The sequence below is a fragment of the Lasioglossum baleicum genome, chromosome 10 (assembly GCF_051020765.1).
Source record: "Lasioglossum baleicum chromosome 10, iyLasBale1, whole genome shotgun sequence".
NCBI lineage: Eukaryota > Metazoa > Arthropoda > Insecta > Hymenoptera > Halictidae > Lasioglossum > Lasioglossum baleicum.
Genome location: NC_134938.1, coordinates 13,098,242 through 13,120,994, shown reverse-complemented (window position 1 = coordinate 13,120,994; position 22,753 = coordinate 13,098,242). Strand labels below are relative to the sequence as shown.

Sequence of the window (22,753 nt, the reverse complement as noted above, 5' to 3'; positions counted from 1 at the left end):
ACGGTGGTTCCGCTTTATTCGAACACTACATTTCCCAAACCTCCGAAATAGTCGATGTTTAAACAGTGACACTTTCCTTAAAACAAATGATACAGTAACAATCCTGGTCTTATTTTAAAGCTTCAGACTTCTACTTTCACTATCCTTCATTTATCTTTGCTGGAAAAAATTTCGCACGACGCGGCAGGTGGAAAACTCAAGACATGTTTTATCTCGAAAATTCTACCGATTGAAACGACACTATAAATATTATATCATTAATTTTTACCTGTTTTTCCCATTTAGAAAATTCTGAAAAAAATCAGCCACATGCTGGAATTAATTCGGATTTTTAAGATGGAAATTCTAGTTGCAAAAAATGCGATATTGTTTCTGTGCAAACTGCGGATTTTATGCATTCATAACAAAAATGAGTAGGTGTAATTTAAAACACTGAAAAGACTTTAAAAATTCAGAAACGTCGTTATTAACATATTGTAATTATTAATGAGGGAAATAAAAGCGAAATCAATGCAAAAATTTTGCACGAAGCTCCGCAGTCTACTAATCGCATATAATGATAGATAGGTAGGATAATTTCGTGGCAGGGGTACACACTATACTTAGCAAAAACCACCTAAGCGGAGATAGTTTATGGCTTGACCGAGCATAAAATGATTAACCACGATAGAATGCAGTTATTCCACCGCGAGTACATTCGACAAAGATATTTTTCGCATCCGGCTAAAGAACTCGATGATCGAGAGATCTAATGTGATCGTTGGTCAGTCGGAATTCGACTGTTGCTCGCAATCACGCGATATACAAACTCGATCGACGATTAATAGCGACGAGGACGCGTTAGCCGGTCCGCCGATAAATCAGGGCCCGCCGGTCTTGTAAATTATAACATTCATTAACGACAATCGATCGCTCACCAGCCGGTCGATCAATTCGTTTCGTCGCGCTTGAAAGATCTCGCCGATCTACGAGCCGCCGCGGCTGCCTTTACACTCGTAAACTTCTTTCCGAGTATCCTTGGAACGATTAGGATACTTCGTGTGCTGGGAAACTTCTCTCTACACGTTAACGATATTAACTCTTTGCACTCCAAGCTATTTTTACTCGAGAATTAAAGGTTTCTTTCGATTTAGAATATTTTCATTCGCTATGAATTTTGAAATTTTATGTACAGTGAGTGTAAAAAGTATTCGTACGCTCTTGAAAATAGAATAACTTTTTTTATAATTGTACCAAACGACCTGATTTTTTATAATAAATTAGAGGCATTGGTTTGGACTCATTTGTGCCTTTCTCCCATAAATCATGATGTATTTGGTATGTAATCCAGTAGATTTGTACCCGGGGCGGATGCAGATCGAAGTTTCAATCCTGTAGTATCAATGGTTCAGATCCGCAGTCTAACTATCACTCGTTTCTAAAACAATAATTTGTTCTCTAGGTAGGCTCTAGTTTCAGCTAAATACTCCGATGACTATAGCGACTACTTCAGTAGTCTGGTAAAAAACGCTTGCAAAATTTTTAACAAATCCGTTCAACACATTTTGCATAAAGATCCTCAGTCTAATTATAAATAAAATAACTATAAATAATTCCAATGACTGGAACCGCTTAGTAATACAAACCACTTCGTTTATGGGTGAGTTCGTCGAACAAGCATCACTCGTCAAATACTGCAACCGATAAAATTTGGTAACTTTACGAGCTGATCGACCTCTGTCCAAATCCTTTCCTTCCTTTTTGATAAAAATTGCTTCGCCTCGGTAACAATTTTCTGTAACAGGAAGGAAACAAGTGTTCAATGGTTTTGAGAATTTTTATCATGCAGGAAAAATGCAAAAAAATTGTTCGAAAAGACATCGGACAAATTGATCATTTTGAACGCCAGAAAGTCTGACAAAAATTGGGACCACAATTTGCAGCTGAAAAATCGGAAAAAATTCTGTAATATGAGAACAGTTGTCTGGGAAATGTCAGATTTTTTTCGAAATTTTTGGACGCATACGAATGGAGAAAATGCGGAAAAACTGGGGCCTACTCCTGGGTCCCCCCCACTAAACTTATTTGTATAAAAGTTCTGCACTCTTTCATTTTTCACGACCGCAATTTGCAATCTAAAAATGGTAAAAAATTCTGTAATATGTGAACAGCTGTCTGGGAAGTGCCAGATTTTTTTCGGAATTTGCATTCGAAAGGAGAAAGATTCTGTTCTAGATCCTTTTAGAACAGGCCTTGTTACGCCTGGGGCCTCTCCTACTCCTTTATTATTTTCTTTAAAGACGTGGGAAAAAATACATTTACGTACACCCAGAAGGGGTAGTGTGGGACTCGGGGGGTAAAAATACCACATGTCTGGGACTGAGGGCCCTTTTCTTGCTCTCTAATGTTCTTGAGGACAGTCAGGGCCCCTCTTTTTGCATTTCTCCTGACTACCTGTTTTCCCGGACTCCCTTCCACTCCTGTTCTTTTCTAAATTCTGGGTCCTCCCCTACTCCTGGGTCCTCTCCCTACTTCTGGCTCCTCTACTTGTAGCCCTGCCCACCCAGTGCAGCTAGAATGGGGAAATCGAGGGGAATACAGTTTACCCCCTCCCTGATAACCAGTCTACGGTCTTAGTGGGGGACGTTGAAGTGTGCTCATGGTGCTGGAATGGGATAGTGGAAGGGGAAAAGGAGGAGAGGGAATGCAATCCGTTTTAATTGCATCTGGCTGCACTACCAAACTCCTGTCGAGTGTAGCAATTCAAAAAGGTGCAATTTTAGCACGTGTTTGAAGCTCCCAACAACAAACCCGGAAAGATTGATACTTCTCTCTCTCCGTATTAAAAACTGTAATTCTTCAAGAAACAATAGTGCTCGCCAGACGATTTACCACACGATACAATCACTAAACCATGACCAATCAAGGTCCAATCAGCGCGTTTGAATATTTATGTTCAAAGGCGCTGAATTAATTGCGTTTTGCTCCCGATGAACAGATTTCGATCTAGGGCAAAGATACGGTGGAATTTCTAGATCGATTTACTTTTTCATTACCCAGAATGCGGTACTCCTGTTCTTGCTTGCATTTTTGTTGACGGACACCGCACGCCACCAACACTGAAACAGTTCAAAAGGCATTTACTTCTTCACAAAGTTTCGACGTTCGCGTTCAACAATTTCTTTTTTTTTTTGTTATCTTTCATCGCCAACAGAACGCTTCACCGTTTCCAGGTAGAAGAGATTCGCCTGACATTCCTGGAGATATTTGTTCGGTTACGTCATCGTTTCCTTACTCGCGACGATATTTAATATCGACACGGGCCTATAAAAAGGACATTAGAATGTTTCTACGAAATCATCCCGGAGTTATGGTTCTTCGGCGACGCGCGGCAGCCTGCGAGTTTTACAACTCATTACGGATCCCATAAATATTTATACCGCTGTAAGTCCTGCGGAGACTTATGGGATTATCCGGAGGAAGTGTCAATGCGGCCATCTTGTGATCTTTCGAAGAACAAATATTTACAATGATTTAAAGTTCTGTATCCAGAGAACAAATTATTGTTTTAGAAATGAGTGAAAGTAGACTGCGGAACTTTATGCATTTATGAAGAAATTGGTGGGCGAACTGACTCGAATCGAGGGGAATATAGTTACCCCCTCTGCGTCACAAATAAAGTGGGGGAACAGCGTCGAAGAGTGGGAGACAAGTCCCAATCAGGTGACACTGAGCCGGGGGGCCCGAATTACTATCCCTTCCTCGGTGATTCAGCTTATAGGATTACGTCGTTTAAATAAAATTTAGAAGAGCCGTAAATTCGGCCATTTTCTACCATCCGCTATAACCGTAAAATACACTGCACCCTTTCGCAGTAAACCGTTTAGGGTTGCCTGACCCCGGTACAGTTCACAAAATACTTAAATGCTCGTAAACGACCAATGACACCTGCATAAAGCGTCGAGGGATACGTTCCTTAAATCATCCGGTGAATCAGGCGGGCTAATGGACGAAGAGGAAGAAGAGAAGGAGCGAAGGATTTTCGGCGCCGACCTTGATGCAATTCGCTCGAAAGATGTCGAAGCCGTAAAATCCTCCGAACGGTCGTAGCTGGCAGACGGTTAACTTCTCGTCCCGTAAACATTTTTGTCGGGCCGCGAAACCCGAATCGCCACCTCGCAGCAGGATATATTCGTCGTCGTCCGCCTGTAATTCATTTCTAAGGCGGCCCATGTCGAAAATAACCGAACCGATGGCCAGCTGCCTATTGGGATGCCGCGATTATCGTACGATGCTCTTGAAAATTTACGCTAATGCGTTCCCCGTACGAGTTCATCCTCTCGACGCCGCGTGAAGCACCGCTAAGCACCGACTTAGGGGCGTATTCTAATTCCACAGGGCAGGTCTCGATTTTTCGAAATTTTTTCCAGGAGAACTGTTCAACTCTCCGCGATAGGATTTTGCGCACTTATTTATTGGTATTCGAGGTGCATCTGTGATTTTTTTCAAGCAAAAGTAAGAATTATTACAGGAGTTATGGATATTGTGTTATATCGATCGTGTTTTCTGGGGTATATTCTACTGTTCGTGGCCTAGTTTGTCAATTTTTTTAAGAAGAACTGCTCAACTTTTTGGTTTAGGATTGGGTACAGGTCTTTAGGGGTACTTGGAGTGCCTAAGTTATTTTTTTCAAGTAAAAATGATCAAAATTGTATGAGTTATAAATTTTTCCATGGAGTACCTTTCAGGAGGTATGTACCCTGATTTCAAATGTCCTTTTTTCAACCCTCAGGAATTTTATTCGGGAGAACGATCAAAGCTTCTGCATTAGGGTTTTGCACACATGCTCACGGGTATTTGGAGTACATAAATAATTTTTTTCGAGTAAGGTTAATCAAAAAAAACGACAGGAGTTATAAATTATTCTATGGAGTTCGTTTCAGGGGGTACCCTGGTTTCAAGCGTCCCTCAGGAATTTTTTTCGGAAGAACGATTAAAGCTTCTGCATTAGGATTTTACATACACGTTTACGGGTACTTGGAGAGCCTAAGTTATTTTTTTCAAGTAAAAATAATGAAAATTGTATGAGTTATAAATGTTTATATAGTCCGCATCAGACCCATCTATCAGGACGAAGGCTTATCCATTCTGTGGTCGAAAGGAAATCACTGTCCTGTTATTTTAGGGCTGGCTATTATCTTCCGCGAACAATAATTAACAATGTGAGTTTATTTTCGCCGCGACTGGGCCCGAGGTTTGTCCATGCTGTCGTCGCAAGCGCGGACAAGCAGACAAACCCGACCCGGCCGGTTCTGTTTGGAGCAAGCTTCCGGCAAAGTCACCCTGCTTTTGTCCCCGGTCAGGATAATACGAGCGGACAGCCGGCCAAATTACGCGCGTGGACAAAATAGACCGAGCAGCAGCCGGAGTAGACTCTTGCTCGTCGTTTTCGAATTCATATAACCAGTGTGAATTGTCCAGCCTGTTCTCTGTCTCCTAAGAGAAACAGAGAGAAGGAGAGAGTCTGTTTAATTCCGCGTCTCGTTCGAATACCCGGCGACTGAATAATGCAACCTACTTGCCACGATGAAAATGTGGCCGCGTGCAAAATGAAATTCGTGCACCGCACCGTGCGCACACGCAGAGTTGGCAGGGCTGATGTTTCGCTGACCAAGAGAGTCATCCTTTGTGTCTCCGAGGAATTTAGATTGTCTTCGGGAGAAAGAAAATAGCCCGACTCCAAACACAGCACGATTAAAGGGAACTTTATAGTTGATTGTGGTACTCGGTATACATAATAGTACCTGGTATACGCACGGGGTTAGGGTATTGGGTTGTCCTAACGGCCGGAACGCTTCCCAGAATTGTCACTCAGCAAGCTAGCTGAAAGAATAGTAAAACATTAAGAAGAAATTATTGCACTGCTTGCAATTGTTGTTACTGTCTAAGAACATTCATTTGAGAAATATGCATTGGATAGAACAATAGAACTCCATGGAAAGTCCAAGTGTGGCTGCCATGTCCCATTAGTTTAAAATATTTGGTCCAATTTTTCAGAAAATACTAGTGAGAAGTCCTACAGCAAAATGTACATGATGATTTTTTAAAGAAACATAATTTCACGTATAAAAAAATTGTTGCTCTACTAGTTCAAGATATTAGGCTTCATTTTTCAGTATCTACAATAAAATGTATATGTTGATTTTTCAAGGGAATATGATTTTATATATGAAAAAAATTGTTGAATTTTCAAGGACACAAAAGTACGTCTGGAGCCACAAGTGAGCTTTACAAAAATGGCTGCCATGTCCTACTAGTTTGAGGTATCAGGCTCAATCTTTCAGGAAGGACTACTGAAACATCGTAGAATAAGATGTATATAATCATTTTTTAATGATGCATAATTTGATGTATGCGAAAAATTGTTAAATTCCTAGAAACACAGAGATACATGCCCCAAACGAGCTTTACAAAATTGCCTGCCATATTCTATTAGTTTAAGGTATCAGGCTCAATTTTTTGGGAAATGCTGTTGAAACGTCGTACAATAAGATGTATATAATGATTTTTTAAAGATGCATAATTTTCTGTATGAAAAAAATGGTTAAATTACTGGAAAAACGGAGATACATGTGCTGCCACAACAAAGCTTTACAAAAATGGCTGCCATGTGCTACTAGTTTGAGGTATCAGGCTCAATTTTTCTGGAAGGACTACTGAAACGTCGTACAATAAGATGTATATGTATAATGATCTTTTAAAAATGCCTAATTTTCTGTATGAGAAAAATTGTCGAATATCTCTTGTTTGACCGGGTGGAAGGTAACCCTCGCCCGTTGACCCCGCGTCGGTGGAGGCTGCGTCCGCGACTTTTATTCCCCGAATAACATCCGTTCCCCGAATGTCGGGGTAAACTCGACGAAAGCGTGCGTCCGCCAGGCGAAGACGAAAATGTTTATGCAAGGGAGGAGGCGAGGAGAGTTCAATGCGAGTGCGAGGGCCAGCCTTTTGCGCGTCAAACAATGTCGTCCAGTTCAACGACACGTGGTCCGCCTGGCGCCGCCTCGGCAGACGACACAGTTCACAAAGCCCTTTCTATCCGGCGCGACTCGACGCGGCGGCGTTCTTCACCTCGTTTCTGGCGTTGTCTTTCGAGATGAACTACCGGAGATTGTTATCGGCCTGTCGCGAAACAGAAACCGGCGATAGACGCGGCCGTTGAACGCAAACCGGAGGCGTCTACGAACAAGATGCCCTCTGCTCTCTACAAGAACACAATTCTCAAGATATATTTTCTTCGACTATTCTTATGACTACGTTACTGGCGTTAATCAATGAAAATTTATACCAAGATTGGTTGATTAATGTGTACGATTAAAAAAGGTTTAAATTAGATTGCGGATTTTATGCATTTATGACAGAAATGAGTAGGTGCAATTGGAAACAGGAAAAAGATTAAAAGAGTTTAACAATGACGATATACTATTTTTAACATGCAAAAGTCATTAATGAGGAAAGTAAATTTTTACTTAGCTCCTATAGCTTGCAATCGATGTATAAACATTTTATTTTGCATAAAGATCCGCAGTCTAGTAATCATTGAAAAATGGACGATTGATTCAATTGATTGATGAAGTTAGTCGTCAATCGTTGATTAAAAAAAGAAATCATGGGAAATTCGGAGACTGATTTAATCAATTATTGAAGTTAATCGCCACACGGTCTATCCATAAATTGTAATGAGGGGGGAGAGAGAGAGAGACAGAGAGCGGAGATGGAGAATTGACAGAAACATACCTCAACAGAAACTCAGTTTATATTTTTTTCAGTATGCATACAATTTTGATTCCGTATTTTATTTCGAAATTTCAGCAGTTGATCATTAATTCAAATTTTAACCAAGATTGATCGTTTAATGTGTACGATTAAAAAAGGTAATCATTGAAAAATGGACGATTGATGCAATCGATTGATGAAGTTAAGGGGCTTATTCACGATCAATCATGAATGATAGTGATTGACTAATTGACTAATGGATAAAATCAGAATTTCCTGATATTTTGTGCAGAACAACCGGGTTGCGCAACGATGTGTACTGTGAATGGCGGTGTTGCACTTTGAAGTTGCAAAATATGAAAGAATACCTTATATGTATCCATTGTTATAAGAATATTAATCCTGTATTATAAAATATTACCGTACCTCGCCGTTCCTTCAGCGGATTAGGCGATATACCTGTAAAGGACGTAATGGCAAGCAAAAAACGCATGCGAACTGCGACCCCGACAGATGGGCAACACGTGCGACGGACCCATCGACGCGACGAGCGGACGACTACCCTTAAAAATCACGTCATTGTTGACCGTAGACAATGCCAAAAGGAATCTTTTTGACAGTTTCCCCACTTCTCAATCTAAAGTTCTTCGACACACCCCCGTCCAATTAACAAACACAACATTTCCCCACCTAAATCCACCCTTAACCATTCATGAAAAACCGCGGTGACAACCGCAGTACTATTTTGACCGTGGTCGGAGTACTTTCTTCCCGTTAGCTGTCACGATTTTGGAATATGTGTTGTGTAGAGGCCAGTGATTGTGTAGAAGTGGTGTTTTGTGCTTCATCGCTAATAAGACGTATTCGCGAAAATGGCAGTCCACTTGATCCGACGGAGGAACAGAAGATTCTGAAAAATTTGTATGTATTTACCTAGACATTATTGTTTTATAACCCAGGATTAATATTCTTATGTATAAAAATGGATATAGGGTAAACTGATTGTGCAGAAAATATCAGGAACTTCTGATTATTATCAATCATTTTGCGCAATATCCATTGTTGCGCAACATGCTTGATCGTCAATAGGCTCCTTAACTTCATCAATCGATTGAACCAATCGTCCATTTTCCAATGATTACCTTTCTTAATCGTACACATTAATCAATCAATCTTGGTTATAATTTTAATTGATTAATTCGCAACTCTGATACACGTATAATTCTACGTAATCAACTTTTGCAAGAACTTTAACGAAAAGAATGGTGACTATACAATTAATTAGTAAAACTGTACTCTTCTAAATTTAACCATTGAATTGTATTTTCAAATCGGGCACGAACTTGTGCAATCATCTGATATTTTTTAACTCGTACTTTTGGTCTTGCTTAATTTCTCTATTGTGCTCAATGCAGCATCGGCATGCTTCAATTAATTTTCTAGAAATTGAGCAATGTGATCTTTATACTCTGGGTCTGAAGAGACCCGACCTACCGAATGGGAATGTTCAACAACTTATTTTGTTATTTATTTTTTTAGCGAAGACTCCAGTCATTCAATTTGCTTTTGAACAAGCTATTTTAATTTATAATCAAGATTCTCATTTGTTGATTCTGTTAGGATCCTCAAAGTGTCTTTGAAGTACGAACATTTCTATGAACAAATATCTGATGAACAAAAATTGAAATGTTTCTGAAGCAACTCTCTGTATAACAACTGTAGCAGCCAGTGAACAATTAGGTTTTCATCAGCTACGACCAAATGATGAAGATGATGTTTAAGCTGCCACACGTGGTGCTATAAGATAGCGTTTCCGATGTCCTCGAGGTGCATACGAAGGAATGCACTCGGGTTGGAAGCATTCCGAGAAATTTGTCTACCCTTTATCATATCTGTCAGACAAGGCATCTATCAGTGTCCAGTGGTGAGAATTACTTAACCTTCCTCTTTTCACGTGATCGGCGACGCGTGTCTCGCACGGTACAACTGTATACCCTCTATCTGCTCACCCCATATCCTGTATCCTGTGTCGGGATATCGGATTATCACGCGGTAAGCATTTTTCTCTGCCTCCGTGATCCCGGTTCTGATCCCATTTCCGAATCGTTTTCTCATGCTACGTGCACCAGTCCAAATGAAACTTTACAAATAAAAAAAGGGACAAAACAGAGTTAGCCATGCTCCGTCTAAATTTTCTAATAGAAACAACGCTAAGAAATGTATTTATTATACTTTACTTTAATTTTAAAGCATGAACAAATTTCTTTCCTGTCGGATTTTTGAAAATTTGCAATTTCTTGAACGGGTTTCGCCTGATTTGAAAAATCAGAAAAAAATTAAGAACATTGCTTTCGAGTTAGCAATGCTTAACCTAAATTTTTCTAATATAAAGAACGCTAAGAAATTTATTTACTTTACTAAATAAATTTACAGCATGAACAAACTTTCCTGTTGGATTATTGAAGGTTTTCAATTTTTTTTACGGGTTTCGCCTAATCCGAAAAATCCGAAAAAAATTAAGAACATTGTTTTCCACAATACGTCACTACAGAATTTATTTAAAACTGGTATCTCTAACCTTCTGTGTGAAATATGAATTTTTGTCTGATTTTTGGGAATTTTTAATTTTTTTTACGGGTTTCGCCTAATCCGAAAAATCCGAGAAAAATTAAGAACATTGCTTTTGACAATGAGTCACTACTCAATTTATTTAAAACTCGTATCTCTAAACCTCCTGAGTGAAATACGCATTTTTGTCGGATTTTTCGGGATTTTCAATTTTTTTACGGGTTTCGCCTAATCCGAAAAATCCGAAAAAAATTAAGAACATTGCGTTTCACAATACATCACTACAGAATTTATTTAAAACTGGTACCTCTAAACCTCCTGTGTGAAATATGCATTTTTCTTTGATTTTTGGCACCCTATGCAGCGAAGATGCTTATAACAATTTTACTTTGTCCCGGGGATTTAATGGATCTCTGTGCAAGGTAGACTGATACGATCGATAAATCCCGGTCTCGGTTCTCGCGAGTCAAGGATGATCGGGTCTCGGCGCGCCGAGGGGGGATTCCAGAAACGCGAGGCAGCAAGAAAAAGGGCTGATTTTTCTGGACACTTAAACGAGACGTGGTTTCACGGATAGTCGTCAAGGCCGTGCGACGAAAGGTCGAGTGTCTTTAAGAAAAGTATACGATTTCTTGGTTGACCGCATATTTCTCGCGGTCGTAGCCACGGTCCCACCACCTCCTTTCACGCGATAAGTTTCTCCGAGGGGAAGCTGCTTCCGGAAAGAGTTCGAAGAACCATATATACGTCAACACTTTCGTTAACGCGAGTATGTTGGCCGTTAATCGGTGAGAGCGTAACAAATCATCTCTGTTCCCCCACTACCAACTATTTCACGTTACCCCCACCGTACTTTGCGTCACGTGACAGCGAGGCAGCAGTTGATAGTGGGGGAACCTGGTAGCTAGGAAGAAATTACCCGGGCCTGATTTAACCAGTCGTAATTTCGTAAAAAATAATCGTAGAGCAACAAACTTGGACTCATTTTAAAGCGTGAACAATCTGCTTTCAAATGCCGTTGTTCATTTTTCTTCAACATATTTGTACACGTTGCAGCGGACGGGAAACTGAAGACCCATTTCTCCTAAATATGCTCCAAATTGAAACCTCTGTGGAAATGTTAAAAATTTTTTTTCGGGAATGAATCTTCCACGGATTTGAAGATTGAAGCTTGCTCTTTACAACGAGACCTTAAGAAATGATCTACGATTTGTTTTAGTCGTTTTCTTTAGCTAAAAAAGTCGTACATCAACTTTTAAGACGTCATTGCAAAATGTAAGACTCAATGTTTATCGTAATTTTTTTCGGCTGTTTTATTTTTAAAAAAAGAGTTAGGTGTGCAGAAATCCTATGTTTTCGGTTCGATATTGCTCGGAGAACTGTGCTTTAGTGCATATGCAACCTGCAACGATTCATGCTTCTCAGAACTGATCAATAAGAGTCTAATGCTAGGCGTCTACGTAAGACTAGTATTAGAGTAGTTAGGAGAATAGAGCCTAAGTGCTAGGTGGTCGGAGCCTTAAATTAACTCTTTGACAGTTATTACAGAGTAATACGTAGCGTTCCTACTATCAAGAATGGGATTTGTAGACTTCCACAGTTTCAGAGGTTATAACTTAGGTAGCATCTACATTTCCACCTTCCATTCACAGTCCGATACATCGGCTAAAAAAATCGTACATAATTTTTTAAGGTCTTGTTGGAAAGAGGAAGCTTCAATCTTCAATTCCGTAAAAGATCTATTCGCGGGAAAAATTTTTTAACGTTCCCAGAGAGGTTTCAATTTGCTCCATTTTTGAGGAAAGATTGATCTTCGATGGGTGTTCAGTATTCAAATACTTCTCGGATCAGAATTTCTACAGTTAAGTTTCCATGATTTTCTGATTTTCCATGAAAATTTGTGCCTTTCTCCCATAAATTATGATATATTTGGTATGTAATACAGTAGATTTGTTCCCGGGGCGGCTGCAGATCGAAGTTTCGATCTTGTAGGATCAATGGTTCAGAAGTTATGCTTGCTTAAAGTGGAGCATTTTTCAGTGTTTTTGACAGGTAAAGGTACTGCCATATTGGTTTGTAGTGACGATCGCGAGCCGCTTACCGAGCAGAACCGCCGGTCCTTGCCGCCCCTCCCTCGACCGTCACTACAAACCACTATGGCGACGCCCTTACCAGTCAAAAACACTGCAGATTGCTGAACTTCAATCAAGCATAACTCCCGAACCATTGATCCTACAGGATCGAAACTTCGATCTACATTCGCCCCGGATATAAATCTACTGGATTACATACCAAATGCATCATAATTTATAGGAGAAAGGCTCTTTTGTACTATGAGAATTACAGATAAAATATGTTTCACCCGAATCACGAAATTCAGGTGGCTGTCTTTAGGTGAACCACTCTGTAGAACAGCATTTCTGTCATAGCGGAGTGACTCTAATGGATAAACTATAATAGATAATAATCTCAGTTTGCCGATGCATTCGCGACCGAAATAAAGCGTCGTAAATTACACATTAAAGTTCTCCTCGCGAGTCGACGATCGCGTTGACCTACTCGCATCGTTCGCGACGAGAAAAAGACCTGTATCCTTTATAGTTCTGTAATGATAGTACATTAGAACCAGCCGTTATGAATACAATGGATTGCGCAACAGGTAATACAGCCCTCAAATGAAATTACAGAATGAGCACACGGTCGGCTAAAATCGAACCGAGCACCGCGAGGAGTTATTCGACAAGCATATTGTCGCCGATTTGATCTTGTTGCACTCGTCGTGCGCCGCCGTAAAATTGTTAAACTGGCTGGCCAGGACTGGCTCGCTGCCATACAATGTCTCTATTATTCGTTACTCGATCCGGATCGATAAAGCTGTACGCATCGGTGGACAATCTAATGGAGACCTGGAAATATTAACCCGATTCGCGTAGGGTGGGTCGCATGAATCGCGACCAGCCTTTTTCACCGAGACCTACTGATTAGGCGTGGGAACCAACTATTCTTCACAATTACCCTCTCCTCTGAAGCTTTTGACAGTTATTATATATCATTGTTTCCGTTTCTTCAAGCCCCTGGTATATTAGTCGAAATCCTTCTCGGTAACATTGATTTATTTCTACCTGTATGGTTGTGAAAAATTTACGAAAAAATTCGTGGACATTCTACTCGACGGCACGCAGCATCACGAATTTTTTCAGAATTTTTCGTCCGAAATTTATTTGTAAAAATATATGTATATAAAAGAAAACTTTTCAAAATCCACGCTTATGCATTCAAATGCACTAAAAAGGAGAAAATAAATTTTTTCCTGGTTCTCCCAAAAATTTAATGTAAGTTTAAATAAAATCGTGACATTATTGACTATAAAAATAAAAGCTGAACGCGATGACGTACTCGTCGCGCGACGAGGTGTGACGGTTAATATTTAAATATTTTTTTCTCCTACACGCACAGTTTTTTTAAAAATTTGTTTTTTAATATTGCATTGTCATCCAGTTCTGAGCTATGTTTAAAGTTTCAAGTCTGTAGCTCACCGGGAAGTGGTTTAAAATTCGATTACAAGATTTGACGCATACAACAACGACACGGCCAGCTAATATAAGCGTGGTAAAAATACAAAAATCCCAAGGAATTTGTAAGAGGCGTGGTCAAGACGTTCGATCATTCCCAATCCGGGCACGTTAAAATAGTTTTCACGGTGCCACAATGATCCTAAACCGTGACAAACGTGCACGTAGTATAGACACACTCGAAGGCTCTTGTGGGGCTGCATTATTGTGGTCCCCTTATCTCGGAGAGTACTCGTTGCCCGTGTGTCCGCCGCGTAATCGGTAACAACGTTGTCCTAGGATCACCGAATCCCTTTTCCCCCGGTCAAGCGTGTGCATTGTTATGCAATTGTACAATGCAACGGAGCCCCACGTCGGGGGCCGCCCACGCGTCGACATTTAGTAAGCGGCGTTTAATCTCCTCGGACATGACGTAAAGTCCCTTTGTTCAGCGACACACGGCCCAGGATACCATGTGTTGCTGGTCCCCGAGTGGGACGTCAAAATTTCTCAGTTCATTGTTCGGCTTCACTATGAAACGCGCGCTGCGTTTTCAGCTGCACGCGTCGCGTCGTTTCAATGCGCCTCGAACCAATACGCCTCGAACTAATACGCCTCGAACTAATACGCCTCAAACTAATACGCTCCAGCGCACTATGCCTCGCAGTCTACCGTAGCGTGGCCCCCATGCCACGGGGACTACCGCAGAATTCTCTATTATAATGAGAGGATATCGTAAATTAACGCGCCAATAATTGAGACATTGCAGTCGCTAGGCGTGGTGGTTACTCGATACGAACTCGCTCGCGTGTCTCTTTCTCTTTCACTCTTTGCCTGCCTGTTCGCAAAGGCTGTACAAACAAAACGAATTTTTATCGATGGCCACGTCCATTGCGAGGGGCTAGCCTGTCTGCAACCGCTCAAGCTTTCTATCTGTACCACGTGTGTTTACGGCGACCATGCGTCTTTTATAGAGCAGGACAAATAGCATAATAATAAATAAAGAATTGAATCGGAAGAATTGAAGCTATAAGCATAGATATAAGGTAGGATATAAGTTAGTTTAGGAAGACGGGAAACGGGAAAAGTGGGGAATATGGTTGAGGTGAAAATGTAAGAAAATTGTAACCCTAAGGGGAATCAATAAAGTACATACATAAATAAAGAATTGTTAATAAAATTAGTGTACACGGGGCTAATTGGACACTATACATTTTTGAAGCAAAATGGGAGAAAAAATTTGTCTGCATAAGTATTTGCGAAATTTTATCGATTTTTAGAAGATAAGTAGACTGCATCTTGATGCATTTATAAAAAAATTGGTTGGATGAAATATAAAACGGTAAAAGATTAGAAAAATTTCTGAACATTGTAATATTGTTTTTCGTGTAACAAAGTCATTTAGGATAAAATCAATTTTTGTTTTACTTCTGCTTCGCACAATCAATGCAGAACATTTTTATTTTGCATAAAGATCCGCAGTCTGAAGATAAGTATACAGTACTTAAAAAATCTGAAATATATCACAGGCAGCATTCTTACAAGGGATGGATCCCAAGTGTCCGACTTCGATTTTGATAATTTTTTGTGAGATAATGGTATATGGATCCCTAATTATGTGTTCAAAGTATTAGGTGTAGTTACTCAATAGTTTCAAAGATATAAACAATTAAAGTTTCATACTATTCGTATCAAACAAGGTATGAAACTTTAATTGTTCATATCTTTTAAAGTATTGAGTAACTACAGCTAAGATTTTGCATACATAATTAGGGATCCATATACAATCATCTCGCAAAAAATTATCAAAATCGAAGTCGGACACTGGGGGTCCTTCCCAAGTTAGAAAATTTTTTGGAAATTTTCCATTCATCAACCTCCAAGTGTTTCTATTTTTGTGGAAGCACGAGAACGAGAAGCACGCGAGCTGCAAGAACTATAATCCTGGGAAACTACGCCAACCCGGGAGCACAGTAATGGCCGTGTTCAGTAAACTTGTTGGTACCTAAAAAGAAGCTGGCTTATCTAAGTCCGAGATGTCTGCATTTACGTAGATATGCACGTCACGTGTTGTTGTCCAGCTGCTGAAAGCTAGCGAAACAATGCTCGGGAATCACTTTTACGACAGCGAAGCACTGAGAAAAAAACCGGTTGGGTCATCATCGGTTGACCCGAGACATTTTTTCCAGCGCGTCTAATTACGAATTATTTAGTAAAGTGTACGTCGGATTATCTGTCGAGTGTTTGCACGGATTATCGTGACGTTCCCTTGGTATCGTCGCATGAGTTATTATGTTGGGTCATTGGTATTTTATCAGCCATGAGAGAACACGGAGGAAACTGTTTCTGGGGAATATGTGATTCTAGGGTATCGCGATCATCAATCATCCAAACTGCAGACAGTAGTAGCCGGATTACCAATGTTTATGCAAAATTGAAATTTTCTTGCTGCAAGACACAGAAGCAACTAAGGAATCTCTCTCTGTTTAAATAATTAACAGCTACAACAATTAGACAGATGAGAACATTTAATTGGATACATTAGAACATTTTTAATTTTTACACAGAACATTTTTAATAATATCCTAGTGCAAAAAGGAAATTTATATTTATTCTATGTCTACTTTATTATTTTATCAGAAAAATTAATTATCCTGATTTATTAACCCTTTGCACTCGAGACCGCCACTCTAATAATTCTTATACCATTATTCAAAATATTTGTTGCCTTATTGAATTCGTGGCTGCTCTTTACTTTATCGAACTCAAAATTTGTGCCTTTCTCCTATAAATTATGATGTATTTGGTAATGGAATCCAGTAGATTTGTACCCGGGGCGGGTGCAGTTTCGATCCTGTCGGATCAATGGTTCAGGAGTTATGCTTGCTTAAAGTTGAGCATTTTTCAGTGTTTTTGACAGTTAAGGGCGCCACCATATTGGTTTGCAGTGATGACTGCGAGCCTGTTACCTTGCCGCCCTCCGCGACCTAATCACCAACCAACTGCGCGACACTACAAACCAATATGGCGGTGCCCTTACCTGTCAAAAACACTGAAAAATGCCCAACTTTAAGCAAGCATAACTCCTGAACCATTGATCCTACAGGATCGGAACTTCGATCATTATAATTTATAGGATAAAGATACAAATTTTGTGTCCGGTAAAGTAAAGTTTACTCAAATTTGTATTCAATAAACTACTAAACGTATCTCATATTTTAATAATCGATACTTCTTCCTATATCGATAAAATTAGGAAAAGCATATGTATAAAATGGAAATATTTCAGGTCGGAAAAGAAATTCGGCTCCGAATGCGAAAGGTTGAGCATAAAATTAAGTAACAACAACGTCCCCAATAACATAAATAACAAACCAGCGTGAGGCATAAAAGCAGTGACTAACAACCAGCTCTAAGTGACTAACAAACAATCTGCCTCTAAGAAAACAATTAGTGCGGCCTGCTAAAGCCGCAATTACCGCGTGCATCGATTACCGTTAATTCCGTTAAAATCACCATTAAACGGAAGAATGTTAATCGCTCGGTGCAACGAGACCTCAGTTTCCGCGTAAACGGATTCGGTTAAGGTTGCGTTTTCAAGAAACGTAAAGGACGCGGCTGTTAAATCCATCTTTCAACGAGGAAGGAAAATTCCTGTGGCAGGAATACGCACACGAAGAAAAAAGTGAAACAATGTTTTTCCAGTTAAGTGCTGTCGATAATTGCTGCTTTCTAGCTGACTCGAGCATCGCTTATGCGCAATTAACGCGCTCGGTTGCGCGTGAACGCTCGAACGGATAGGTTCCACGAAAAACCGCCCGGCCCGGCCCGACTCAGTGCGCAGAAACACGCCGCAGCGTTTTCCAATCAGCGATCGGATGATTTGCTCGGGCCCTAATTAGCGTCACGCTGACAGGCCCCGAGAAATGTGACATCCCCTTCCGCCTGGACCATAGTACACAGTCTGTATCCCCGGATACACCAGGAAATCGTTTGTTCGTCATTGTTCGCGGCTTGATTGAGTTCGCGTAACCCGGCATTCAGATCGGCTGGATCAATTATCGGCTGACTGAGATTTACGAGCTTCGCTGTCTACCTTCGTCGGGGAATCTGTCGAAGGCGGAACCCGAAGGTAATGCTGAACCCGCTGCCTCGCCCCTGCGATCGTTAACAACGCCGCGGAGCTAATAAACAGTTCGCTTTGTCCTTCGCACTATACCCACGTAGGGGCGTTCTGGTTTTCGAGGCCGCTTTCCCAATTTTTAAGAATTTTTTTCACAAAAACCGTTGAACTTTTTACATCAGGATTTTGCGTACGTATTCATTGATGTTTGAAGTACATGCTTGATTTTTATCAAGTCAAAATAATGAAAATCACAAGAATTATATATTTTTATAGTGAGTTATGTTTTCGGGGTGTGCTGGTTTTCGAGGGCGCTTTTCCAATTTTTAAGATTTTTTTTCAGAAGAAGTGTCCAACTTTTGACATCAGGATTTTGCATACATATTTATTGGTGTTTTAAGTACATGTACGATTTTTTTCAAGTAAAAGTAATCGAAGTCACAGGAGTTACATACTTTTATATGAAGTATGTTTTGCGGGGTGTTTTGCTTTTCGAGGCTGTTTTGTCAATTTTTTCCAGAAGAACCGTTGAACTTTTTGCATTAGGATTTTGCATACCTATTTATTGGTGTTTGAAGTACATGCTTAATTTTTATCAAGTCAAAATAATGAAAATCACCGGGGGGTTATATATTTTTCTATGAAGTATGTTTTAGGGGATGTTTTGCTTTTCAAGGCTGTTGTGTCAATTTTTTTCAGAAGAACCATTGAACTTTTTGCATTTGGATTTTGCATACGTATTTATCGCTGTTTGAATTACATGCTTGATTTTTTTCAAGTCAATATAATGAAAATCACAGCAGTTATATATTTTTATAGCGAGTTATGTTTTCGGGGTGTTCTGGTTTTCGAGGCCGCTTTTTCAACATTTTTGGATTTTGAAATATCTTCCTTGTTCCTCAATTTGATTTCAGTTAAACATAACAGGGGATGCAATAAATATTTTAATATATTTATTAATTAATAATTTAATAATTTTGATGTTTCTGTTTCCAAAAAATTGAAATGTTTATTACTTTAGCAAAGAGCCGACCGTTTCTTTGTTTTCGAGAAGTCACGGGTGACTCTCTGATAAATCATCGAATCAAAAGATCACGATGTACGTACACTTGCGATGCTGTTGGTCACGGTCGATGAGATATCGCGAAAGAATTTCGATTTTTGTGCGACAAGGAAGGTCGGCTAATCGATTCTAAGCAAGGTTGTTGCGCAACAACGTTCGTTGTTCGCACGGTTTCCCGTCATTCGCATCTTTTTTCCTCCGTTCGTTATTTATCGGACGGATAGTGAGACAGATACCCGACTGACGACTAATTCCGATTCAGCTCAGAAACTGACGCGGGGTTATCGCGCGAATCCTCGTTTAAATTTGTATTATAGTAATTTAATGTAGCGTCACCGTCTTGATAAGGCAATGAGCGTACTATCGTGCGTGGAGTACAGGACGCTCGATACATCGACTTATCTCGAACTAGATGGCCACCGCTATTAAAGTCTTCTACAAACGCAATCACAGTACCAGGGATAGAGAAAATTTGAAACAATTTCCCACTACAGGTGAAAAACTTTCTCCCCAAAAAGTGATCAAAGCGTTTCTAAAAAAAATGTGCATCTATTTGTCATCGCACATCAATTTTTAAGGTCTCGTTGGAAAGAGGAAACTTTAATCTTCAAATCTGTGAAATATCTATTCACAGAAAAAATTTTTTAACGTTTCTACAAAGGTTTCAATTTGTACCAGTTTTCAGAGAAACGGATCTTTAATTTCCCATTTGCTGCAACGTGTAAAAATATTTTCGAGGGAAATGATCAATGGTATGTGAAAGTAGAATGTTCGCGCTTTAAAATGAGTCCGAGTTTGTTGCCGTACGATTGTTTTTTACGAAATTACAGCAGGTTCAATTCGTGTGAGCATTTTATTGTCTTTGTGTATTATCTTCATATCTTTTATACGAATATTGTATAAACGATTTTCAAAATTTTAGAAATGCATATTTAATATTCGAGAGCCAACAGTTTCTTGAAAATTCTAAAGTAGGCTCTCAGTAAATAAACGTAACTGACTTACAATTAGTGTCATAAATCATAATGCTAGATACTTGAAGAAAATTTTTCTTTGCCATTCATCGATGCATCAAAATCAATTGCTGTGAAGAGATCTAGAACTTTGTAACGACTGATACAAATCGCCCGCGAAGGTCAATATACTTTGCACGAGGCACTCTTCAATAAACCCACAGACCCTAGGAAGAGGTCAATACTGTCTTTGTACATTACATTAGCATAGGAAATAGCGATTGATGAAATCGCGAGAACTATGTATATTTAGCTGCATAAGTGGAAAGATGTAGCGTAGGATTCTTCCCGAGATACTCGAAACAGCAAATTAACAAATAAGGAAACAAATTCAACACTAAACCTACCACGAAGGGTCAACTGGTCCATTTTAGATCTTTTATTTGACGATTGTTGAAATTGTACAGGTGGTTTCATGGGAATTTCTTGAATATATTTTTTGCCTCCACTATATATTATAGTAAAAATTGCACAAAATATAAATAAATTTAATCTTGTTATTTTTATAATATTATACAACATTTGTGCCTGTCATGTAATCCAGTAGATCGAAGTTTCGATTCTGTAGGATCAATGGTTCAGGAGTTATGCTTGCTTAAAGTTGAGCATTTTTCAGTGTTTTTGACTGGTAAGGGCGCCGCCATATTAGTTTGTAGTGTCGCGCAGTTGGTTGGTGATTAGGTCGGGGAGGGGGGGGAGCAAGGTACAAATGGCCACGTCACCAATATGGCGGCTGCCTTACCTGTCAAAAACACTGCAGATTGCTCAACTTTAAGCAAGCATTACTCGTCAACCATTGATCCTACAGGATCAAAACTTCGATCTGCAGTCACCCCGGGTACAAATCTACCAGATTACAACCAAATACATAATAATTTATAGGGGAAAGGCACATATTTTGAGCCCGGTAAAGTAAAGAGCAGCTTCAATATATAATTTTAAGATTGCAAAGTGTGTCTGTTTTATTAAACTAATGAGTATGGCATGCTTCTGTTGCAGTGGTTGCAGACCCGTTGGAAACTTCGAAGAAACGAAACAAGTCGATCGAGGCGCCATCTTCGAAAAAATCAGATGTGGAGTACGTTCGACTCAGGAAGATCAGTGAGAATCAGTTCGAGGATCCACGTAAGTTGCATTGATCGATAATCTTCTTGATACCTTATAGAGTAGCGTAACAATATTTATTCGCATTTCCGACGATTCGAATCCGTTGTTTCTGCGAAAATCGTTCCCATCACTAGCAACGGAAAACAAGCGTAAGTCTGTGACCGAAGAATGCGAACGTCTGGATGAAAGAAGTAAACGAGAAACGAATATCAAGTTCATGGATCGTGTTACGGTTTTCGCGAGCGTGTTAAACGATTATACGTGGTTCGCAAGCTAGCGAAAGATCTGATCCATGCTTGATTCAGCCTTGTTCAATACCGGGCCATTTTAACCCGACGGTATTGCGATGACCAACATACCAGTATTGTTTTATATGCCTTGCAGAATGCATGTGGATTTAAATAGTACAATATATCACATACTATAGCGAAATAGTAAACTTAATTAATCAGTTTTCTACGAGCCATTAAGATAAAACTTGTTTTCAATTAGATATTTATGAAACCTTTACTAAATAACTTCTGATATTTTTCTGATTAAAATCAGCCCAAACACGATACAATTATGATCACAATTATTAAAATTTCTGGCTTAACATTTACGGTAGAGGTGCACGAATTCTCAACTTCGCTCGCTGCACAAGCAATTTCGATCGTAACTATATCGTGTTTGGTGTCATTTCAATCAGAAAAACGAGGCGAATACGATGGTACAAGTCTGCTTAATGAAAAACCAAAATTTGAAACTTCAATCGCTTATTACAGGAGTAATTATAATCGCAATGATATTGTGTTTGGTTTCATTTTAATCAGAAAAACTTGAAGAACGCGATGATGGAAGTTTCGTGAGATGAAAAGAACAAAAATAAGAAAAGTTCGCGAGACGCTCAAAGCCATCGCCTGGGCGGCCGGCGCGCAAAAGAACCCGAAGCCGCGGCGATTCAAATTAGCGCAATTAGACCGCGATGCGTTCCGATGCATTTCGATGATGGAACACGCGTGCGTGAGAGGTTCGACGCGTTCCGAAGCCGGCGTGGCACAAGCCACAAGCCTCGTGCACCACCTTTATCAAGTTCAGCTCGTTAAGTTCTCGATTGTGCGGGACGGGAGAGGCGGTGCGTGCACACACCCGTGCACACGCTCGAAACGAAACCACCTCGCCGATAAAACCAGATAAAACGCAGACAACGCGCGGACGGAACCAGATATTTATAAAGGACACGATCGATCTGCGATCTCGCTTCTCGGAAGCGTAAATCGCCGGGTTGCGGAATGGCACCAGGCCCGATCCTATTCATTCCAGCCTCTTTGGCTCCTCCGCCACCGATCTAGGCTAATCCTGATTTAATAGTGAAAATATTGATGAGCACGCGGCTGTTACTTGGCAGGTACAATGTCTTGCTTCTTGGAACCGGATCCTCTATTTTATGAAACTTTGTCATTTTGCAATATCGTGGCCAAGGTGTTGAAACAACACTGCACGATTTTATACTCGTAAATAATTGAATGCACCTGAACACTCGACGGGCGGACTGTTTCGAGAATCGTTCAACATTTTTTCATATTTTTTCACC

The 22,753-nt window shown here is 40.0% G+C and overlaps 1 protein-coding gene across 3 annotated transcripts in view; it reads left to right on the top strand.

Moving 5' to 3' along the window:
* Window positions 1-22,753, top strand: part of LOC143213031 (A disintegrin and metalloproteinase with thrombospondin motifs 9) — a 128,233-nt gene that overhangs the window by 17,484 nt on the left and 87,996 nt on the right. For all 3 annotated transcript variants that reach the window (XM_076432475.1, XM_076432476.1, XM_076432474.1), the window contains exon 2: window positions 21,073-21,198. In XM_076432475.1, coding sequence (XP_076288590.1) covers window positions 21,073-21,198 — 126 coding nt within the window. The remainder of the gene's footprint in view (window positions 1-21,072; window positions 21,199-22,753) is intronic.